General features: G+C 56.6%; 1 protein-coding gene across 1 annotated transcript in view; it reads left to right on the top strand.

The window, feature by feature from the left end:
* Positions 1-13,446, top strand: part of LOC132805573 (Golgi phosphoprotein 3-like) — a 14,638-nt gene extending 1,192 nt beyond the window's left edge. The window contains exons 2-4 of the mRNA XM_060820702.1: positions 9,382-9,513; positions 9,747-9,861; positions 10,721-13,446. Of these exons, the coding sequence (XP_060676685.1) occupies positions 9,382-9,513; positions 9,747-9,861; positions 10,721-11,145 (672 nt within the window). The 3' untranslated portion in view covers positions 11,146-13,446. The remainder of the gene's footprint in view (positions 1-9,381; positions 9,514-9,746; positions 9,862-10,720) is intronic.
* The last annotated feature ends 6,176 nt before the right edge of the window (positions 13,447-19,622 follow it).

Here is a 19,622-nt window from a genome sequence, read left to right as displayed (position 1 = left end):
CCCCCACGCCCCGCCCACACACATCTCACACACACACACACCCACACACACCACCCCCCATAGCCCCCCTCACTCACACACACAAACACCTTCGCGCGCACCCACCCCACATGCACCGCCACCCACCAAACCCCCACCCGCTCGCGTTATGGAGCATGAGGGGCTCAGTGGATCCCCGGTTCGCTCTGGCATTGCCAGTGGATCCCCGGTTCGCTCTGGCATTGCCAGTGGATCACCGGTTCGCTCTGGCATTGCCAGTGGATCCCCGGATCGCTCTGGCATTGCCAGTGGATCGCCGGATCGCTCTGGCATTGCCAGTGGATCGCCGGATCACTCTGGCATTGCCAGTGGATCCCCGGATCACTCTGGCATTGCCAGTGGATCGCCGGATCATTCTGACATTGCCAGTGGATCGCCGGATCACCCTGACATTGCCAGTGGATCCCCGGTTCGCTCTGGCATTGCCAGTGGATCCCCGGATCACTCTGACATTGCCAGTGGATCCCCGGATCCCTCTGACGTAGTCTCTGTAGTCAGCAGGCGTTTGTCTCTGTCCTCGCTGACACGAGTGGTGAGATAATTACACAGCAGCACACCCTGAGGTGTGCTCAGCCCTATCCTCCTGTTTAATGCCAGGTTATGGTGAGTTGGCTCAGCCCCAGGTTACTAGGTGCAGCCACCACAAAGGGGTGCTTGAGTAGGAGTGTCCAATGTTCACAACTTCAAAGACATAAAACAACGAGTCACCTTCTCTGATGGGTCTCATTTTAAAAATTAAAACCCATTCCAGGTTTTCAGAGAGTGTGCAGAGTTGGTAGCAGGGATCAGACTACAGTACTGTTGGAGAGGGATCTGTCTCTGTATAACACTGGGGTACAGTACTGGGTGGGGACGGTTCTGTCCCTGTATAACACTGGGGTACAGTACTGGTGGGGACGGTTCTGTCCCTGTATAACACTGGGGTACAGTACTGGTGGGGACGGGTCTGTCTCTGTATAACACTGCGGTACAGTACTGGTGGGGACGGGTCTGTCCCTGTATAACACTGGGGTACAGTACTGGTGGGGACGGGTCTGTCCCTGTATAACACTGCGGTACAGTACTGGTGGGGACGGGTCTGTCCCTGTATAACACTGCGGTACAGTACCGGTGGGGACGGGTCTGTCCCTGTATAACACTGGGGTACAGAACTGGTGGGGACGGGTCTGTCACTGTATAACACTGGGGGTACAGTACTGGTGGGGACAGGTCTGTCTCTGTATAACACTGCGGTACAGTACTGGTGGGGACGGGTCTGTCCCTGTATAACACTGGGATACAGTACTGGTGGGGACGGGTCTGTCCCTGTATAACACTGGGGTACAGTACTGGTGGGGACTGGTCTGTCCCTGTATAACACTGGGGGTACAGTACTGGTGGGGACGGGTCTGTCGCAGTATAACACTGGGGTACAGTACTGGTGGGGACGGGTCTGTCCCTGTATAACACTGGGGTACAGTACTGCTGGGGACGGGTCTGTCCCTGTATAACACCTGGGTACAGTACTGGTGGGGACAGTTCTGTTGGGGACGGGTCTGTCCCTGTATAACACTGGGGTACAGTACTGGTGGGGACAGGTCTGTCCCTGTATAACACTGGGGTACAGTACTGGTGGGGACAGGCCTGTCACTGTATAACACTGGGGTACAGTACTGGTGGGGACTGGTCTGTCCCTGTATAACACTGGGGGTACAGTACTGGTGGGGACGGGTCTGTCGCAGTATAACACTGGGGTACAGTACTGGTGGGGACGGGTCTGTCCCTGTATAACACTGGGGTACAGTACTGCTGGGGACGGGTCTGTCCCTGTATAACACCGGGTACAGTACTGGTGGGGACAGTTCTGTTGGGGACGGGTCTGTCCCTGTATAACACTGGGGTACAGTACTGGTGGGGACGGGTCTGTCCCTGTATAACACTGGGGTACAGTACTGGTGGGGACAGGTCTGTCCCTGTATAACACTGGGGTACAGTACTGGTGGGGACAGGCCTGTCACTGTATAACACTGGGGTACAGTACTGGTGGGGACGGGTCTGTCCCTGTATAACACTGGGGTACAGTATTGGTGGCGACAGGTCTGTCACTGTATAACACTGGGGTACAGTAATGGTGTGGACGGGTCTGTCTCTGTATAACCCTGGGGTACAGTACTGGTGGGGACGGGTCTGACACTGTATAACACTGGGGTACAGTACTGGTGGGGACGGGTCTGTCCCTGTATAACACTGGGGTACAGTACTGGTGGGGACGGGTCTGTCCCTGTATAACACTGGGGTACAGTACCGGTGGGGACGGGTCTGTCCCTGTATAACACTGGGGTACAGTACCGGTGGGGACGGGTCTGTCCCTGTATAACACTGGGGTACAGTACCGGTGGGGACGGGTCTGTCCCTGTATAACACTGGGGTACAGTACTGGGTGGGGACGGGTCTGTCCCTGTATAACACTCGGGTACAGTACTGGTGGGGACGAGTTTGTCTCTGAATACCACTGGGCTACAGTACTGGTGGGGGCGGGTCTGTCTCTGTATAACACTGGGGTACAGTACTGGTGGGGACAGGTCTGTCCCTGTATAACACTCGGGTACAGTACTGGTGGGGACAGGTCTGTCCCTGTATAGCACTGGGGTACAGTACTGGTGGGGACGGGTTGGTCTCTGTATAACACTGGGGTACAGTATTGGTGGGGACGGGTCTGTCACTGTATAACCCCGGGGTACAGTACTGGTGGGGACGGGTCTGTCTCTGTATAACACTGGGGTACAGTACTGGTGGGGACGGGTCTGTCCCTGTATAACACTGGGGTACAGTACTGGGGGGGACGGGTCTGTCCCTGTATAACACTGGGGTACAGTACTGGTGGGGACTGGTCTGTCCCTGTATAACACTGGGGTACAGTACTGGTGGGGACTGGTCTGTCCCTGTATAACACTGGGGTACAGTACTGGTGGGGACGGGTCTGTCCCTGTATAACACTGGGGTACGGTACTGGTGGGGAAGGGTCTGTCCCTGTATAACACAGGGGTACAGTACTGGTGGGGACAGGCCTGTCACTGTATAACACTGGGGTACAGTACTGGGTGGGGACAGGTCTGTCACTGTATAACACTGGGGTACAGTACTGGTGGGCATGGATCTGTCACTGTATAACACTGGGGTACAGTACTGGTGGGGACGCGTCTGTCCCTGTATAACACTGGGGTACAGTACTGGTGGGAACGGGTCTGTCACTGTATAACACTGGGGTACAGTACTGGTGGGGACGGGTCTGTCCCTGTATAACACTGGGGTACAGTACTGGTGGGGACGGGTCTGTCCCTGTATAACACTGGGGTACAGTACTGGTGGGGACGGGTCTGTCCATGTATAACACTGGGGTACAGTACTGGTGGGGACGGGTCTGGCCCTGTATAACACTGGGGGTACAGTACTGGTGGGGACGGGTCTGTTGGGGACGGGTCTGTCCCTGTATAACACTGGGGTACAGTACTGGTGGGGACGGGTCTGTCCCTGTATAACACTGGGGTACAGTACTGGTGGGGACAGGTCTGTCGCTGTATAACACTGGGGTACAGTACTGGTGGGGACGGGTCTGTCCCTGTATAACACTGGGGTACAGTATTGGTGGCGACAGGTCTGTCACTGTATAACACTGGGGTACAGTAATGGTGTGGACGGGTCTGTCTCTGTATAACACTGGGGTACAGTACTGGTGGGGACGGGTCTGACACTGTATAACACTGGGGTACAGTACTGGTGGGGACGGGTCTGTCCCTGTATAACACTGGGGTACAGTACTGGTGGAGACGGGTCTGTCCCTGTATAACACTGGGGTACAGTACCGGTGGGGACGGGTCTGTCCCTGTATAACACTGGGGTACAGTACCGGTGGGGACGGGTCTGTCCCTGTATAACACTGGGGTACAGTACTGGTGGGGACGGGTCTGTCACTGTATAACACTGGGATACAGTACTAGTGGGGACGGGTCTGTCCCTGTATAACACTGGGGTACAGTACTGGGTGGGGACGGGTCTGTCCCTGTATAACACTGGGGTACAGTACTGGTGGGGACGGGTCTGTCATTGTATAACACTGGGGTACAGTACTGGTGGGGACGGGTCTGTCCCTGTATAACACTGGGGTACAGTACTGGTGGGGACGGGTCTGTCATTGTATAACACTGGGGTACAGTACTGGTGGGGACGGGTCTGTCCCTGTATAACACTGGGGTACAGTACTGGTGGGGACGGGTCTGTTGGGGACGGGTCTGTCCCTGTATAACACTGGGGTACAGTACTGGTGGGGACGGGTCTGTCCCTGTATAACACTGGGGTACAGTACTGGTGGGGACGGGTCTGTCCCTGTATAACACTGGGGCACAGTACTGTATATCCTGCTGTGCCAGCCTGTATAATTGACACTTGCCTTTTCCATGCTGGTTGGTGTGGGGAACCCGCCTCATAACCCCTGCGTGCCATGCATCCTTTGGGTTTGCTGATTACTGTAACCAGCCAAACCTGTTCCCAATAATCCACCTGTAACTGGTTTCTGGACTTAGTCAGCAGCTCACTCCCATGCTTCAGGCAGGAGGGAGGAGCTGTTTCAACTCTGCACCCCGCTCTCTCTGGGTGACTCTCTTTCTGGGTGTCTCTCTCTCTCTGGGTGTCTCTCTCTCTCTCTCTGGGTGTCTCTCTGTGTCTCTCTCGCTTTCTATGTGTGTTTGTGTCTCTCTCTCGCTCTGTGTGTGTGTCTCTCTCTCTCTCTCGCTTTGTGTGTGTGTCTCTCTCTCTCGCTTTGTGTGTGTCTCTCTCTCTCTCTCGCTCTGTGTGTGTCTCTCTCTCTCTCTCGCTTTGTGTGTGTCTCTCTTTCTCTCTCTCTCTCGCTCTGTGTGTGTCTCTCTCTCTCTCGCTCTGTGTGTGTGTCTGTCTCTCTCTCTCTCTCTCTTTTTCCATGTGATATCCCTGTGCAGTGGGGGTACATTTTACGAGTCCCACATCCACACAACAGACGTTTAGCAAACATTTCCACAAACTCACTTGAAAGGAAGTTAAACAGAGCGTGAGATAAGAGTTTGAAACAACACCTGGGAGGCTGTGGAGTTGAGCATTTGGGTGTGATGATGTTCTTCCCTTGATAACCATCTGCCATTGTCACGTCTTTAATTATTCACCATCACCTCCGTTTGATCTGAGCAGTGACTTCCTCTCCCGCCCCAACTCCAGCTCCTGGCTTGTCACTGTCATTTTTCTCAGCAAATGCCAGCCCCAACTCCCTTCCCAATCCCCACCTGCCCCGCAATCTGTCCTTTGCTACTCCCTCAACAATTATGTTTCATTCCCCCCTCCTAGGGTCAGAGCTGAGGGAGCGGGTGCTGTCAGAGGGTCAGAGCTGAGGGAGCGGGCGCTGTCGGAGGGTCAGTGCTGAGGGAGCGGGCGCTGTCGGGGGGTCAGAGCTGAGGGAGCGGGCGCTGTCGGAGGGTCAGTGCTGAGGGAGCGGGTGCTGTCGGGGGGTCAGAGCTGAGGGAGCAGGCTGTGTCGGAGGGTCAGTGCTGAGGGAGCGGGCGCTGTCGGGGGGTCAGAGCTGAGGGAGCAGGCTGTGTCGGAGGGTCAGTGCTGAGGGAGCGGGCGCTGTCGGGGGGTCAGAGCTGAGGGAGCAGGCTGTGTCGGAGGGTCAGTGCTGAGGGAGTGGGTGCTGTCGGAGGGTCAGTGCTGAGGGAGCGTGCGCTGTCGGGGGGTCAGAGCTGAGGGAGTGGGCGCTGTCGGAGGGTCAGTGCTGAGGGACGGGCGCTGTCGGAGGGTCAGCGCTGAGGGAGCGGGCGCTGTCGGAGGGTCAGTGCTGAGGTAGTGGGCACTGTCGGAGGGTCAGTGCTGAGGGAGCGGGCGCTGTCGGAGGGTCAGCGCTGAGGGAGCGGGCACTGTCGGAGGGTCAGTGCTGAGGGAGCAGGCACTGTCGGGGGGTCCGATTTGGTGGGTTGGCCATGCTAAATTGTCCCGTAGTGCCCAGGGATGTGCAGGTTAGGGTGGATTGACCATGCTAAATTGTCCCATAGTGCCCAGGGATGTGCAGGTTAGGGTGGATTGGCCATGCTAAATTGTCCCATAGTGCCCAGGGATGTGCATGTTAGGGTGGATTGGCCATGCTAAATTGTCCCGTAGTGCCCAGGGATGTGCAGGTTAGGGTGGATTGGCCATGCTAAATTGTCCCATAGTGCCCCAGGGATGTGCAGGTTAGGGTGGGTTGGCCATGCTAAATTGTCCCATAGTGCCCAGGGATGTGCAGGTTAGGGTGGATTGGAAACTAGCCAAAGTTTAGAAGGTTGTCTTTTTCAAAAGTAAACTGAACACGTCATGGATTTAAAAAAAAGATATCAGTCCTGTCTCTCCCTGCAATAACGTTCACAGGATGTAGTCGGGATGTGCCGTGCTGTATAAGTAGGTTGTGCAAGGTGGGTAAACATTTGCACAGTTGGGATGCAGCGTGTGAGGGTGACCACTGTTTGGCCGGAGGTAGAGAAAGGCAGCAGCTTATTTAAACGGAGGGCGATGGCAGAGGGATCTGGGTGCGCAGGTCCGTGAATCCGAAGGAGTTAAATACCAGCATCTCCGAACGCCAGTGCAAAGCAGGGTACGACTGAGTCCAGGATGGTCCACCGAAGTCATGAGGAAAGATTGGGTGGAGTAGGCACAGTGAGAGGTGACGTTTTGAGTCGCTGAGTACGGAGACTTCAGTCTAACTCGGCTGTCCCCTTCGCCTGAGGAATGACCCATATCCCTCCAAAACTTTCCTGTCCATATGTCAGTCCGAATATCTTTGAAATGTTGTGACTGGGCCTGTATCCACCACTTCCTCTGGCAGGTCATTCCACATGCGAGCCACCCTCTGTGTGAAAATGATCCCCCAAAAGCTCCCATTTACATCTTTCTCTGCTCACCTTCATCTTCTGCCACTCAGGTTTCAACATTCCCACCTCAGGGAAAAGAGTTGCCCCTCAGGTCCCTTTCCCCTCTCACCCTAAACCTATGCCCCTCTAGTTCTGGACTCCCCCCACCCCAGGGAAAAGACCTTGCCTATTTACCCTATCCATGCCCCCTCATGATTTTATAAACCTCTATAAGGTCACCCCTCAGCCTCCGACGCTCCAGGGTAAACAGCCCCAGCCTGTTCAGCCCCTCCCTATAGTTCGAACCCTCCAATCCCAGGCCCATTCAACCCCTTGGCTCCACACCAGTCCTGTCTACCCTACTCGGTAACTCTGCCAACCCACCCTAACCTGCACATCCCTGGGCACTACGGGACAATTTAGCATGGCCAATCCCTTAGCACTGACCCTCCGACAGCGCCCGCTCCCTCAGCACTGACCCTTCGACAGCACCCACTCCCTCAGCACTGACCCTCTGACAGCGCCCGCACCCTCAGCACTGACCCTCTGACAGCGCCCACTCCCTCAGCACTGACCCTCCGACAGCGCCCACTCCCTCAGCACTGACCCTTCAACAGCGCCCGCTCCCTCAGCACCGACCCTCCCACAGCACCCACTCCCTCGGCGCTGACCCTCCGACAGCGCCCACTCCCTCAGCACCGACCCTCCCACAGCGCCCACTCCCTCAGCACTGACCCTCCCACAGCGCCCACTCCCTCAGCGCTGACCATCCAACAGCGCGGTGTTGGGATTGTCAGCCTGGGTTGTGTGTGTTCCGGTTAATTCAGTGCCACAGACAAATGACTCAGAGCTGAGAGACAGACGCACTGATCCACAGTTGAATCATGAATTGGACACCCAGTTCTTTGGAGAGCTCCTGAGGACAGGACAGACATTCTGTGAATGTTCCTGTGTTTATCACGTGTGCTTCGGGTGTTCCCCGAGTGTTGCGTTACAGGGAAGTGGCGTGGCTGATTCTGGATCTCTCTCGCTGACACAGTGATGTGCTGTAATTGGGGCTGACTGCCTGAAAGCAGATTAAACAGGCACTTTCACCATGATACCTGAGAGGGCACAGCGTTCGGAGACTGCTTTGGGGCAAGTCAGCAGGGTTATGTTGAGAAGCGCTATCACCATCTCGATGGGCCAAAGGGACTGGCCCCTCTGTGATCCCCAGCGCTGCTTATCAGGCCCCCGAATTGTCAGAAAATTGGCCACGCCCTCGGCACAGCGCTTTTACCCTGAGACAGCGGCAAGGGAGGGTCAGGCCTGAGGCTGAAAGAGGGTGTGCATTGATTTGACACCTTCAGGCCCCCTCCCAATGAAATACTTTCTCTGAATCGCCGTCACTGCTGGAGGGGGCACAGTCAGCTCCCCCAGCAATGATGGGGAATTGGCCCAAGCCGCCTGTGTTTTATTCCCCCCCCCCCAGTGTTGGTTGAGGGATCAGTGTTGATCACAGGGCACCAAGGAGCATGGCATCCTGAGAGAGAGAGCTTACTGAGCCTCAGTATAACGCTGCGTCCTGAGAGAACAGTGCATTGTGTGTGTGTATGTGTGCGCGTACATACGTGCTCTGTGTGTGTGTGTGCGCGTACGTACGTGTCTCTGTTTATACGTGTGTGTGCGTGTACGTACGTATGTGTCTCTGTGTGTGCGCGTACGTACATCTGTTTGTATGCGCATACGTATGTGTCTCTATGTGCGTGCGTACGTGTGTGCGCATATGTACGTGTCTCTGTACATTGTGTGCGCGTACGTACGTGTCTCTACGTGTGTGTGTGTGTGCGGATGTGTGTGCGCGCGTACGTACGTGTCTCTGTTTGTATGTGTGTGTCCTGCCTGTGTGCGCGCGCTTGCGTGAGTCTGTGTGCGTGCACGTACATGTCTGTGTGTGCGCGTGCGTGTGTGCACGTACGTACGTGTCTCTGTTTGTATGTGTGTGCGCGCACGTGTATGTGCGTGCGCGTGTATGTATGTGTCTCTATGTGCGTGCGCGCGTATGTATGTGTCTCTGTTTGTATGTGTGTGCGTGCGCGTGTGTGTGTCTCTCTGTTTGTATGTGTGTGTGTGTCTGTGTGTACGTGTGTGCGTGCGCGTGTGTGTGTCTCTGTTTGTATGTGTGTGCGTGCGTGTGTGTGTGTCTCTGTTTGTATGTGTGTGCGTGCGCGTGTGTGTGTGTGCGTGTGTGTGTGTGTCTCTGTTTGTATGTGTGTGCGTGCGCGTGTGTGTGTGTAGTCGGTCTCCCTGATTTAACGCCCTCTATCCTTTGGCAGTCCGCTCCGAAGCTGAGACTGTGTGAATCATTGTGCCTGCGTGTTTTTGACTGGTCTGTCGGAGGACGTGGGGACGTTGCTTGCTCGCTGTATGACCTTGTTAACCCCGCGAGTCTCTCTGAATCCCCCCCCCCGTCCCACTGCAGGGCTACACCTCGTTCTGGAATGACTGTATCTCCGCGGGACTGCGAGGCTGCATCCTGGTGGAATTAGCCCTGAGGGGGCGAATACAGCTGGAGCCCCCCACCCTTCGCCGCAAGAGTTTGCTCAACCGCAAGGTGGGTCATGTCAGGGGGGATGGGTGTGGGAGCTACACCTCGGGGGATGGTCGGGAGTTGGGGACTGATCGACTGCAGTGTGCATCGCAGTGCAGCACAGTCGCTCCCCCGGGGAGGGAGGTGGCGAGGCAGCTGTGGGGGCTGAGGTGGGCACGTCCCTACAGACGTAAGGCTCCCACACCGACCTCGGACGCCCGACACCCACCACCTCCTTCCTCTTCTCCTTTCCCCAGGTCCTCTTCAAATCAGACGCTCCGACCGGCGACGTTCTGCTGGACGAGGCGCTGAAGCACATCAAGGTGACCGAGCCCGCCGAGACGGTGCAGAACTGGATCGAACTGCTCACCGGTAAGGGAAGGGCTGGGGCAGAGGGGGCCCTGTGCAGTTCACCCCAAACCGTGTTCACTCTGTCAGTCTCCCTCACCCTAACCTGCACATCCCTGGGCACTATGGGACAATTTAGCATGGCCAATCCACCATAACCTGCACATCCCTAGGCACTATGGGTCAATTTAGCATGGCCAATCCACCCTAACCTGCACATCCCTGGGCACTATGGGACAATTTAGCATGGCCAATCCACCCTAACCTGCACATCCCTGGGCACTATGGGACAATTTAGCATGGCCAATCCACCCTAACCTGCACATCCCTGGGCACTACGGGGCAATTTAGCATGGCCAATCCACCCTAACCTGTACATCCCTGGGGCACTATGGGATCATTTAGCATGGCCAATCCACCCTAACCTGCACATCCCTGGGCACTACGGGGCAATTTAGCATGGCCAATCCACCCTAACCTGCACATCCCTCGGGCGTTATGGGACAATTTAGCATGGCCAATCCACCCTAACCTGTACATCCCTGGGGCACTATGGGACAATTTAGCATGGCCAATCCACCCTAACCTGTACATCCCTGGGGCACTATGGGACAATTTAGCATGGCCAATCCACCCTAACCTGCACATCCCTGGGGCACTATGGGACAATTTAGCATGGCCAATCCACCCTAACCTGCACATCTTTGGACTGTGAGAGGAAACCCCCGCAGACACGGGGAAAGTGAAAACTCTGACACACCCTGAGGGTGGGATCGAACCCGGGTCCCGTGAGGTAGCGGTGTTTGTCCTAATCTCCGCGTTTCTGTGTTCTCTGTTCCTGCCCACCGCCCCCCTCACCGCTCGTCCGTGGCGGCACCGGCAGGCGAGACGTGGAACCCGCTGAAGCTGAACTTCCAGATCCGGAACGTGCGGGAGCGCCTGGCCAAGAGCCTGGTGGAGAAGGGGGTGCTGACCACGGAGAAGCAGAACTTCCTGCTGTTCGACATGACCACCCACCCGGTGACCGACGGCACGCTCAAGCAGCGGCTGGTCAAGCGGCTGCAGGACGCCTTCCTGGGCAAGTGGGTGCGCGAACCGCAGCGCATGGACAAGCGCCTGCTGGCCCTCGCCCTCCTGGCCCACAGCTCGGACGTGCTGGAGAACGCCTTCGTGTCGCTGACGGACGACCAGTACGAGCTGGCCACCAGCCGCTCGCGCGAGCTGCTGGAACTCAACCCGGACGTGGAGTCCGCCAAGCCCAACGCCAACGAGATGGTCTGGGCCGTCATGGCCGCCTTCACCAAGTAGCCTCTTCTCTCCCCCCCCCCCCCCCACCTCCCCACTGCCCTTGCGCGCTCTTGGCCGCCTCCGCCGCCCGGTGGCAGGGTGTGGGATTGCGGGTCTTTGGGTTTTTTTTCCTTTGCGTTGGTGCCATTTTGGGGGGAAGTTTACCTCGTGCTGATCGTCGTCTCCCCCCGCCTGGAGGAGGAGTCTGGGATTGCTGGGGGGGTGCTTTTTTTTGGTGCTGGGAGTGGGGCCAAGTTGTTGGTTGTAGGGGGGATGGGGGGCATGGGTCGGGTTCTATTAATTACACAACTAGTCCGGGCCCCCTCCCCCCCCATCCCCCACACACTCCCCTCCCTCGTGCTGGACCGAGGGACAACCTGGGGCGGGGTATAATATAAGAACAGATTTGCCTTGCTAAGCCACTTGAAGGCTTCTCTTTTATCTCTTTTTGTTTTCCCTATCACCAACTTGCGCCCTCATCCCCCTCCCCCAACTAAACCAAACCCTCCTCCCTCTGAGTTGACCATCCAGCAGTTGATGTCAACTAGGGTGGTGGCCATCTTTGTTGCTGGTGTCACCTGGGATGGTGGCCATCTTTGATGCTGGTATCACCTGGGATGGTGGCCATCTTTGATGCTGGTGTCACCTGGGATGGTTGCCATCTTTGCTGGTGTCACCTCAGATGGCAGACATTTTTGATGCTGGTATCATTTCGAGTGGTGGCCATCTCTGATGCTGGTGTCACCTCAGGTGGCAGACATTTTCGATGCTCGTGTCATCTGGGGTGGTGGCCATCTTTGTCATCAACTGGGGGTGGGGGGGCGGCCATCTTTGTCGTCAACTGGAGGGCGGCCATCCTTGTTGTCAACTGGTATGGCGGCCAACTTCAATGGCAACACTACAATTCTCAGGCGTACACACATCACCCTCCGGCCACCCTTCATGGCAGGGTGCCATAGTGCAGAGGCCGTATATCAGGACCTTCCTCTCTCACTCCGGTGATGCTTCCCCTTGGACCTTGCCCTGTCCACCCTTTAACGTCTCGGGTTGTGGGGAACAATGATTAAAACGCTTCACGTTTCGCAGCGAATCCCCATCTGATGCCTTACGATGATCCTTCCTGTTGAGTGAGGTGCCATCTCATTACGAATGCAGATTTTTCTTCCTTTGTTTCTCTCTGTCCTTTCCGGTAGAAATGTCCCAGGACCCTGAGACGGCATCTGTGTCGGTTCAAACAGGGTCCGACTCCTCATGTCCATCTGGAACCCTTGCCCCCACCCCCTCCAGGCCCCCTCCCCTCTCTCTGTCTCTCTCTCCCTTCCTTTTTTCTTCCCTTCCTCCCTCTTCCCCTTCCTCCCTCTCTCTCTCCCCCCCTTCCTCCCTCTCTCTCTCTCCCCTCCCCTCCCTCTCTCTCTCCCCCCCTTCCTCCCTCTCTCTCTCTCCCCTCCCCTTCCCCTCTCTCTCCCCCCCTTCCTCCCTCTCTCTCTCTCTCTCTCTCTCTCTCTCCCCCCCCTTCCCCTCTCTCTCTCTCCCCCCTTCCTCCCTCCCTCTCTCTCTCTCTCTCCCCCCTCCCCTCCCTCTCTCCCCCCTTCCTCTCTCTCTGTCTCTCTCTCTCTCTCTGTGTGTCTCTCTCTCCCTTTTTTTCTTCCCTTCCTCCCTCTTCCCACTTCCTCCCCCTCTCTCCCCCCCTTCCTCTCCCCTTCCTCTCTCTCTCCCCTTCCTCTCTCTCCCCTTCCTCCCCCTCCCTTTCTAGCATCCTCTGTCTGCCTCTCTCTGTGTGTCTCTCTCAGTTCCTCCCCCCGCCCCACCATCTCTCTCTCTCCCTCTCTCACACACACACACACACGCATTTTCTGGGCTAGCCTCACCTTCCCTTCCCCCCCCCCCACCCTCGGTTACAGCGGTGAGTGCAGGGGGTTGCTGGTGGTACATCCCGAAACCCGTTCACTCTCCCCTCGGGAAGACCCCTGGGGTGGGGGGCGCAGTAACTACAGCCTGCAGCTGATCCAGTCTGGGCTGGGCTGGGGGAGGGAGGGGGGAGAGCTGTCCGCACTGAGACCCCTTCGACCACCCCCTCCCTTCCCTTCCCTTCCCTTCCCACACCACATTCCAGTCGGCAGCTCCTGACGGAGCGCTGACGATCCCATTCCAGAGGGCGGGAAGCTTTGAGCGGTGTGGGGGGGGCTCGACCCCGTTTGGACCCGGGTGTTTCTGACAGCTGTTTAGGAATGTTTGTTCCATTAACGTTCACTACCCACCAATCTTTCAGTAGTTTATAATGTAATCAATGACGCTGCATCAAATAAATCTCGATTAGTTTAACTCTTCTGGTTGTTCCAAGTCGGTCGCATCTGCTTTCGGGGGGGGGGGGGGGGGGGGGGGCAGTAACCATTTACCCCCGAAGTTCACCCCCCTACACCCGCAGAACGGGACGTCTCTCTCTGTGTCAGCCTCAGACACGTCCCCCCACCCTCCCCACAGAAGGGGGCGTCTCTCTCTGTGTCAGTCTCAGAGACGTTCCCCCCTCCCCCACAGAAGGGGGGCGACTCTCTCTCTCCCTCTCCCTCTCCCTCTCCCTCTCTCTCTCTCTCTCTCTGTGTTAGTCTCAGAGACATTGTTTACCCCCTCAGTGCCCATGGGGGTGGGTGGGGGGCGGTGGGGCATGTGCGGGGAGTGTCTGGGGTCAAGAGTTCCAGAGTGTGGCGCTGGAAAAGCTCAGCCTGGGGGCTGGGGCAACGGGGAGGGAGGGGGTAATGAGGAACCGGGTGATGTCCACATTGACCCCGTGGCTCCCAAGCCGCCATCTTGGCACCACCCTCCTGACCCGCCCATCGTCCCTTTCCCGTCTGTCCACTGCACCCTCCTCTCTGACCGATCAGCTTCTCCCACCCACCCCCCCGCCCACCTGACCTTCATCGACCCAGCTCCCGACCTCTCACCCCCCTCCTCCCATTTATCTCTCAGCCCCCACCCTCCCCCACTCCCCCCAGCCTCATTCCTGATGAAGGTCCTTGAGCCCGAAACATTGACGGTCCTGTTGCTCGGACGCTACAAGGGGTCTGGGGTCACTTCCAGCCCTGGGGTGAGTGGAGGGAGGGCCGTATCTATCCTGAGGGGAGGGGGTTTGGAGCAGACCTGCCCCATGGTGCTGTTCCTGACAGGACCGGGGTGTGGAGGTGGGAGGGCGCAGCTCGATACTGCCTCCTCCAGGGGAGTTGGGAAACTGCGATGAACACTGGCCGAGCCGCAGCGCCCACGAAATAACTTGGTGGGGCCGTTGGCACAGCACCACCGCACCGCCCCCCCGGCGTGGAATCAAAAGATGCGGGTTGTTGGTTCCCTGTGGTTGGTGTCATTCGAACAGAAGGGGGGTCAGCCGAGAAGGTGAGCATTTGTCATTCAGTGAGACGTTGCTGTGATGTTCACGTCTCCCTGCAACGATTAGAACTTGTCTTTGGTTTTTGAGGACGGCACAGTGGCTCAGTGTTTAGCACCGCTGCCTCACGGCGCCAGGGGACCCTGGTTCGATCTCCCCTGATCAGGAGATGGTCTGTGTCTATCCACCCTAACCTGCACATCCTTGGGCACTACGGGACAATTTAGCATGACCAATCCACCCTAACCTGCACATCCCTGGGCACTATGGGACAATTTAGCATGGCCAATCCACCCTAACCTGCACATCCCTGGGCACTATGGGACAATTTAGCATGGCCAATCCACCCTAACCTGCACATCCCTGGGCACTATGGGACAATTTAGCATAGCCAATCCACCCTAACTTGCACATCCCTGGGCACTATGGGACAATTTAGCATGGCCAATCCACCCTAACCTGCACATCCCTGTGCACTACAGGACAATTTAGCATGGCCAATCCACCCTGACCTGCACATCCCTGGGCACTATGGGACAATTTAGCATGGCCAATCCACCCTGACCTGCACACCAGTGGACTGTAGAAGGAAACTGGAGTAAACGCCCCCAGACCAGTGCCCCAGGGATGTGCAGGTTCGGGTGGGTTGGTCATTATAAATTGGGGAGAGGATGTGTAAACCCCACACCGACAGTCACCTGAAGGTGGAATCGAACCCGGGTCCCTGGCGCCGTGGGGCTAACCACTGAGCCACCGTGCTGCCTCTGGATTATAACAAAGGCCAGCTGCTAACTCAGCAATTCCCCTCTCCCCCCCCCCCCCCTTGCCCCCTCAGCTCTGAACCCACCCCTCCCAGACTCCCTCTCGATTATTGGAACACGGGCTGGTGTCTGGCAGTTCCTGAGAATGACCACAAGATGGCAGAGGGAGCACAGGGACAGCAGCTCTGAGAATTACCACCAGACTCTTAAGTGACCCTCTGTGGCCCACAAACCCACCCACACCCTCAAACAGCAGCTCCTGACCTTGGAAGACCAGCTACAGACGACAAGCAAGACTAACGTCATTTACAAAATACCAAGCAAGGACTGTAACAAACACCACACTGGACGGAGAGGCAGAAAACTAGCCCCCAGGATACATGAACGTCAACTAGCCACACAAAGAGACCCTCTCTCACTCATATCCTCACATACACCTGAGGACGGACACCACTTTGAGTGGGACAACACATCCATCCCAGGACAGAGAGACACGCACGAGAATTCCTGGATGCATGGCACTCAGTCCGAAGATTAGGTGCGGGTTAGGGTGAGTTGGTCGTGCTAATTTGCCCATAGAGTTAGCTGCATTAGTCAGGGGTAAATATGGGGAATGGGTCTGGGTGGGTTACTCTTGGGCGGGTCAGTGTGGACTTGGTGGGCCGAAGGGCCTGTTTCCACACTGTAGGAAACCTAATCCAACCGGAACTCTGTCAACAAACACATTGAGTTGGACCCCATTTACTACTCTTTTCCCCCCACCCCCCCTCCTCCCAACCTTGAGAAAAAGAACAGGAAATGACATCACCAACCCAAGGAAACCCAAACGGAGGAAGAGAAAGCAGGAGCCATCAGCCACGCTTCACCCAGAGGCTCACTGAAGATGTTACCTGGGAGGGTGACGAAACGTCTGGAAATGAACCGTCCAACTCAGCGAGCAAACCTACATCCAGAGCCTCCACCCGAGCTGCAAATCTTCTCAAACCTCGCTCTGACTTTCTGTTTTAGTGAACGTTAGTGAAATTTAGTTGGTATTTAATAGAGTAGAGGGAGTTTAACGCTATTTAATCCAATCGCCTGCTGTCCCGGTCCAAGGAGTGTTTGATGGGAGGATGTTGTAAAGGGAGCTGTACTCTTTCTAACTCTGTCCCGGGGATGGGGGAGACAGTGTAGAGGGAGCTTTACTCTGTATCTAACACCGTGCTGTCCCTGGGATGGGGGTACAGTGTAGAGGGAGCTTTACTCTGTATCTAACCCCATGCAGTCCCTGGGATGGGGGGACAGTGTAGAGGGAGCTTGACTCTGTATCTAACCCCGTGCTGTCACTGTCCCTGGGATGGGGGTGGGGGAACAGTGTAGAGGGAGCTTGACTGTATCTAACCCCGTGCTGTCACTGTCCCTGGGATGGGGGGGGGGGTGGGTGGGAACAGTGTAGAGGGAGCTTTACTCTGTATCTAACTCCGTGCTGTCCCTGTCCCTGGGATGGGGGGGGTGGTGGGTGGGAACAGTGTAGAGGGAGCTTTACTCTGTATCTAACTCCGTGCTGTCCCTGTCCCTGGGATGGGGGGGGACAGTGTAGAGGGAGCTTTACTCTGTATCTAACCCTGTGCTGTCCCTGTCCCTGTCCCTGGGATGGTGGGGGGGGGAAACAGTGTAGAGGGAGCTTTACTCTGTATCTAACCCCATGCTGTCCCTGTCCCTGGGATGGGGGGGACAGTGTAGAGGGAGCTTTACTCTGGATCTAAGCTCGTGCTGTCCCTGTCCCTGGGTAGGGGGGGGACAGTGTAGAGGGAGCTTTACTCTGTATCTAACCCCGTGCTGTCCCTGTCCCTGGGTGGGGGGGGGGGGGACAGTGTAGAGGGAGCTTTACTCTGTATCTAACCCGTGCTGTCCCTGTCCCTGGGATGGGGGGGGACAGTGTAGTGGGAGGCGGTCACTATTAGATACGAGAGGAAGTTCAGGAGAAAGGACCCTTTGTCAGGAGAGACAGTGGAGGAATGAGGGGGGGGTTCTCACTCCCTATGGAGAATGGGGGACTGGCTCCCACAGGGAGGCAATGAGCAGGGACATGGAGGGGAAAGCTGTGTAAACACACAAGGTACAGAGGGGTGGAAGACAGATGGGGAGGGGAGGTGGGAGCATGGCGCAGGGTTTCATCAAAATGGGGACAGAGCCGAGGGCAGGAAGGGGCTGCTCCTCAACTGGAAAACACCCCCCGTAACAAACTACCCACCAGCAACTTCCCGAGATAACTCTGTCTCTGTGTATCCTCCTCCAGCCCCTACACCCCCTCCCAATCTCTGTCACCTCCTCCAGCCCCCTACACCCCCTCCCGATCTCTGTCACCCCCTCCAGCCCCCTACACCCCCTCCCTATCTCTGTCACCCCCTCCAGCCCCCTACACCCCCTCCCTATCTCTGTCACCCCCTCCAGCCCTCATTAGTAAGCCAGGAGGGAGGTGCAGAAGGAGAGAGGAATGTGATGGCGAGTGGGGGGATGCTGGAGAATCAGCGTCAAGTAGTGGGCGCTGTGGGAGGGTCAGTGCTGAGGGAGTGGGTGCTGTCGGAGGGTCAGTGCTGAGGGAGTGGGTACTGTGGGAGGGTCAGTGCTGAAGGAGTGGGCGCTGTCGGAGGGTCAGTGCTGAGGCAGTGGGCGCTGTGGGAGGGTCAGTGCTGAGGGAGGGTCAGTGCTGAGGGAGTGGGTGCTGTGGGAGGGTCAGTGCTGAGGGAGTGGGTGCTGTCGGAGGGTCAGTGCTGAGGGAGTGGGCACTGTGGGAGGGTCAGTGCTGAGGGAGGGTCAGTGCTGAGGGAGTGGGTGCTGTGGGAGGGTCAGTGCTGAGGGAGTGGGTGCTGTGGGAGGGTCAGTGCTGAAGGAGTGGGCGCTGTGGGAGGGTCAGTGCTGAAGGAGTGGGCGCTGTGGGAGGGTCAGTGCTGAAGGAGTGGGCACTGTGGGAGGGTCAGTGCTGAGGGAGTGGATGCTGTGGGAGGGTCAATGCTGAAGGAGCGGGCGCTGTGGGGGGGTCAGTGCTGAGGGAGGGTCAGACAGATCCCTGTGAGGCAAGGCCTCTGGGTAGGTCTCAACCTCAATCCAGCCTTGGCCTGTTCCTGTACAGGACATTGGTGAGGCCACTGTTGGAATATTGTGTGCAATTCTGGTCTCCTTCCTATCGGGAAGATGTTGTGAAAGGGTTCAGAAAAGATTGACAAGGATGTTGGAGGGTTTGAGCTACAGGGAGAGGCTGAACAGGCTGGGGCTGTTTTCCCTGGAGCGTCGGAGGCTGAGGGGTGACCTTATAGAGATTTATAAAACCATGAGGGGGGCATGGATAGGGTAAATAGACAAGGTCTTTTCCCTGGGGTGGGGGAGTCCAGAACTAGAGGGGCATAGGTTTAGAGTGAGAGGGGAAAGGGACCTGAGGGGCAACTTGTTCACACAGAGGGTGGTACGTGTGTGGAATGAGCTGCCAGAGGAAGTGGTGGGGGCTGGTACAATGACAGCATTTAAAAGGCATCTGGATGGGGACATGGATAGGAAGGGTTTGGAGGGAGATGGGCCAAGTGCTGGCAGGTGGGACTGGATTGGGTTGGGATATCTGGGTCGGCATGGACAGGTTGGGCTGAAGGGTCTGTTTCCATGCTGTACATCTCAATGACTTTATGACTCTAACACAATGCAGAGTTCCAGCCCCTCTCTGCTAGATTATTGGAAAGGACAACTCTGGAATAATCCATGGCTTTTGTGTGATTGTTTGTTTTATTGAGTGGAGCCTGAGAGTTCTGGTTACAGTGTGGGAAATGTGGGAGCAGTCTTTCACCACACACTTTCTCAGCACTAAATATTCCAGCTTCCGCTCTCTGTCTCTCTCTCTCTGTCTGACCCCACACTCTCTCTCTCTGTCTCTCAGTCCCTCTCTCTCTCTGTCTCTCCCCCACGCGCGCTCTCTCTCTCTCTCCCTCCCTCTCTCTCTCTCCCTCTCCCTCTCTCTGTCTATCTCTTAGTCTCTCTCTCTCTCTCTCATTCTGTCCCTCTATCCCCTTTCTCTCTGTCTCTCTCTCTCACTCTCTGCCTGCCTGACACTCTCTCTCTCTGTCTGTATCTGTCTCTCTCAGTCTTTGTCTCTGTCTCTCTCTCTCTCTCTCGCTATCTGCGTCTCTCTTTGTCTCTGTCTCTCTCACTCTCTCTGTCCCAGTCCATCTCTCTGTCTGTCTCTCTCTCTCTCTCTGTCCCTCTCTCTTTCTGTTTCTCTCTCTTCCCCCTCACTCTCTCTCTCTCTCTCTCAGTCTCTGTGTGTGTGTCTCTCTCTCCCCTCCCCCCCCGTCTCTTTCTGTCTCAATGGCCCTTTCCTGCCTACTCTTTCCTTC

The sequence above is a fragment of the Hemiscyllium ocellatum genome, chromosome 50 (genome assembly GCF_020745735.1).
Source record: "Hemiscyllium ocellatum isolate sHemOce1 chromosome 50, sHemOce1.pat.X.cur, whole genome shotgun sequence".
NCBI lineage: Eukaryota > Metazoa > Chordata > Chondrichthyes > Orectolobiformes > Hemiscylliidae > Hemiscyllium > Hemiscyllium ocellatum.
This window is presented reverse-complemented; position numbering and strand designations above follow the sequence as displayed.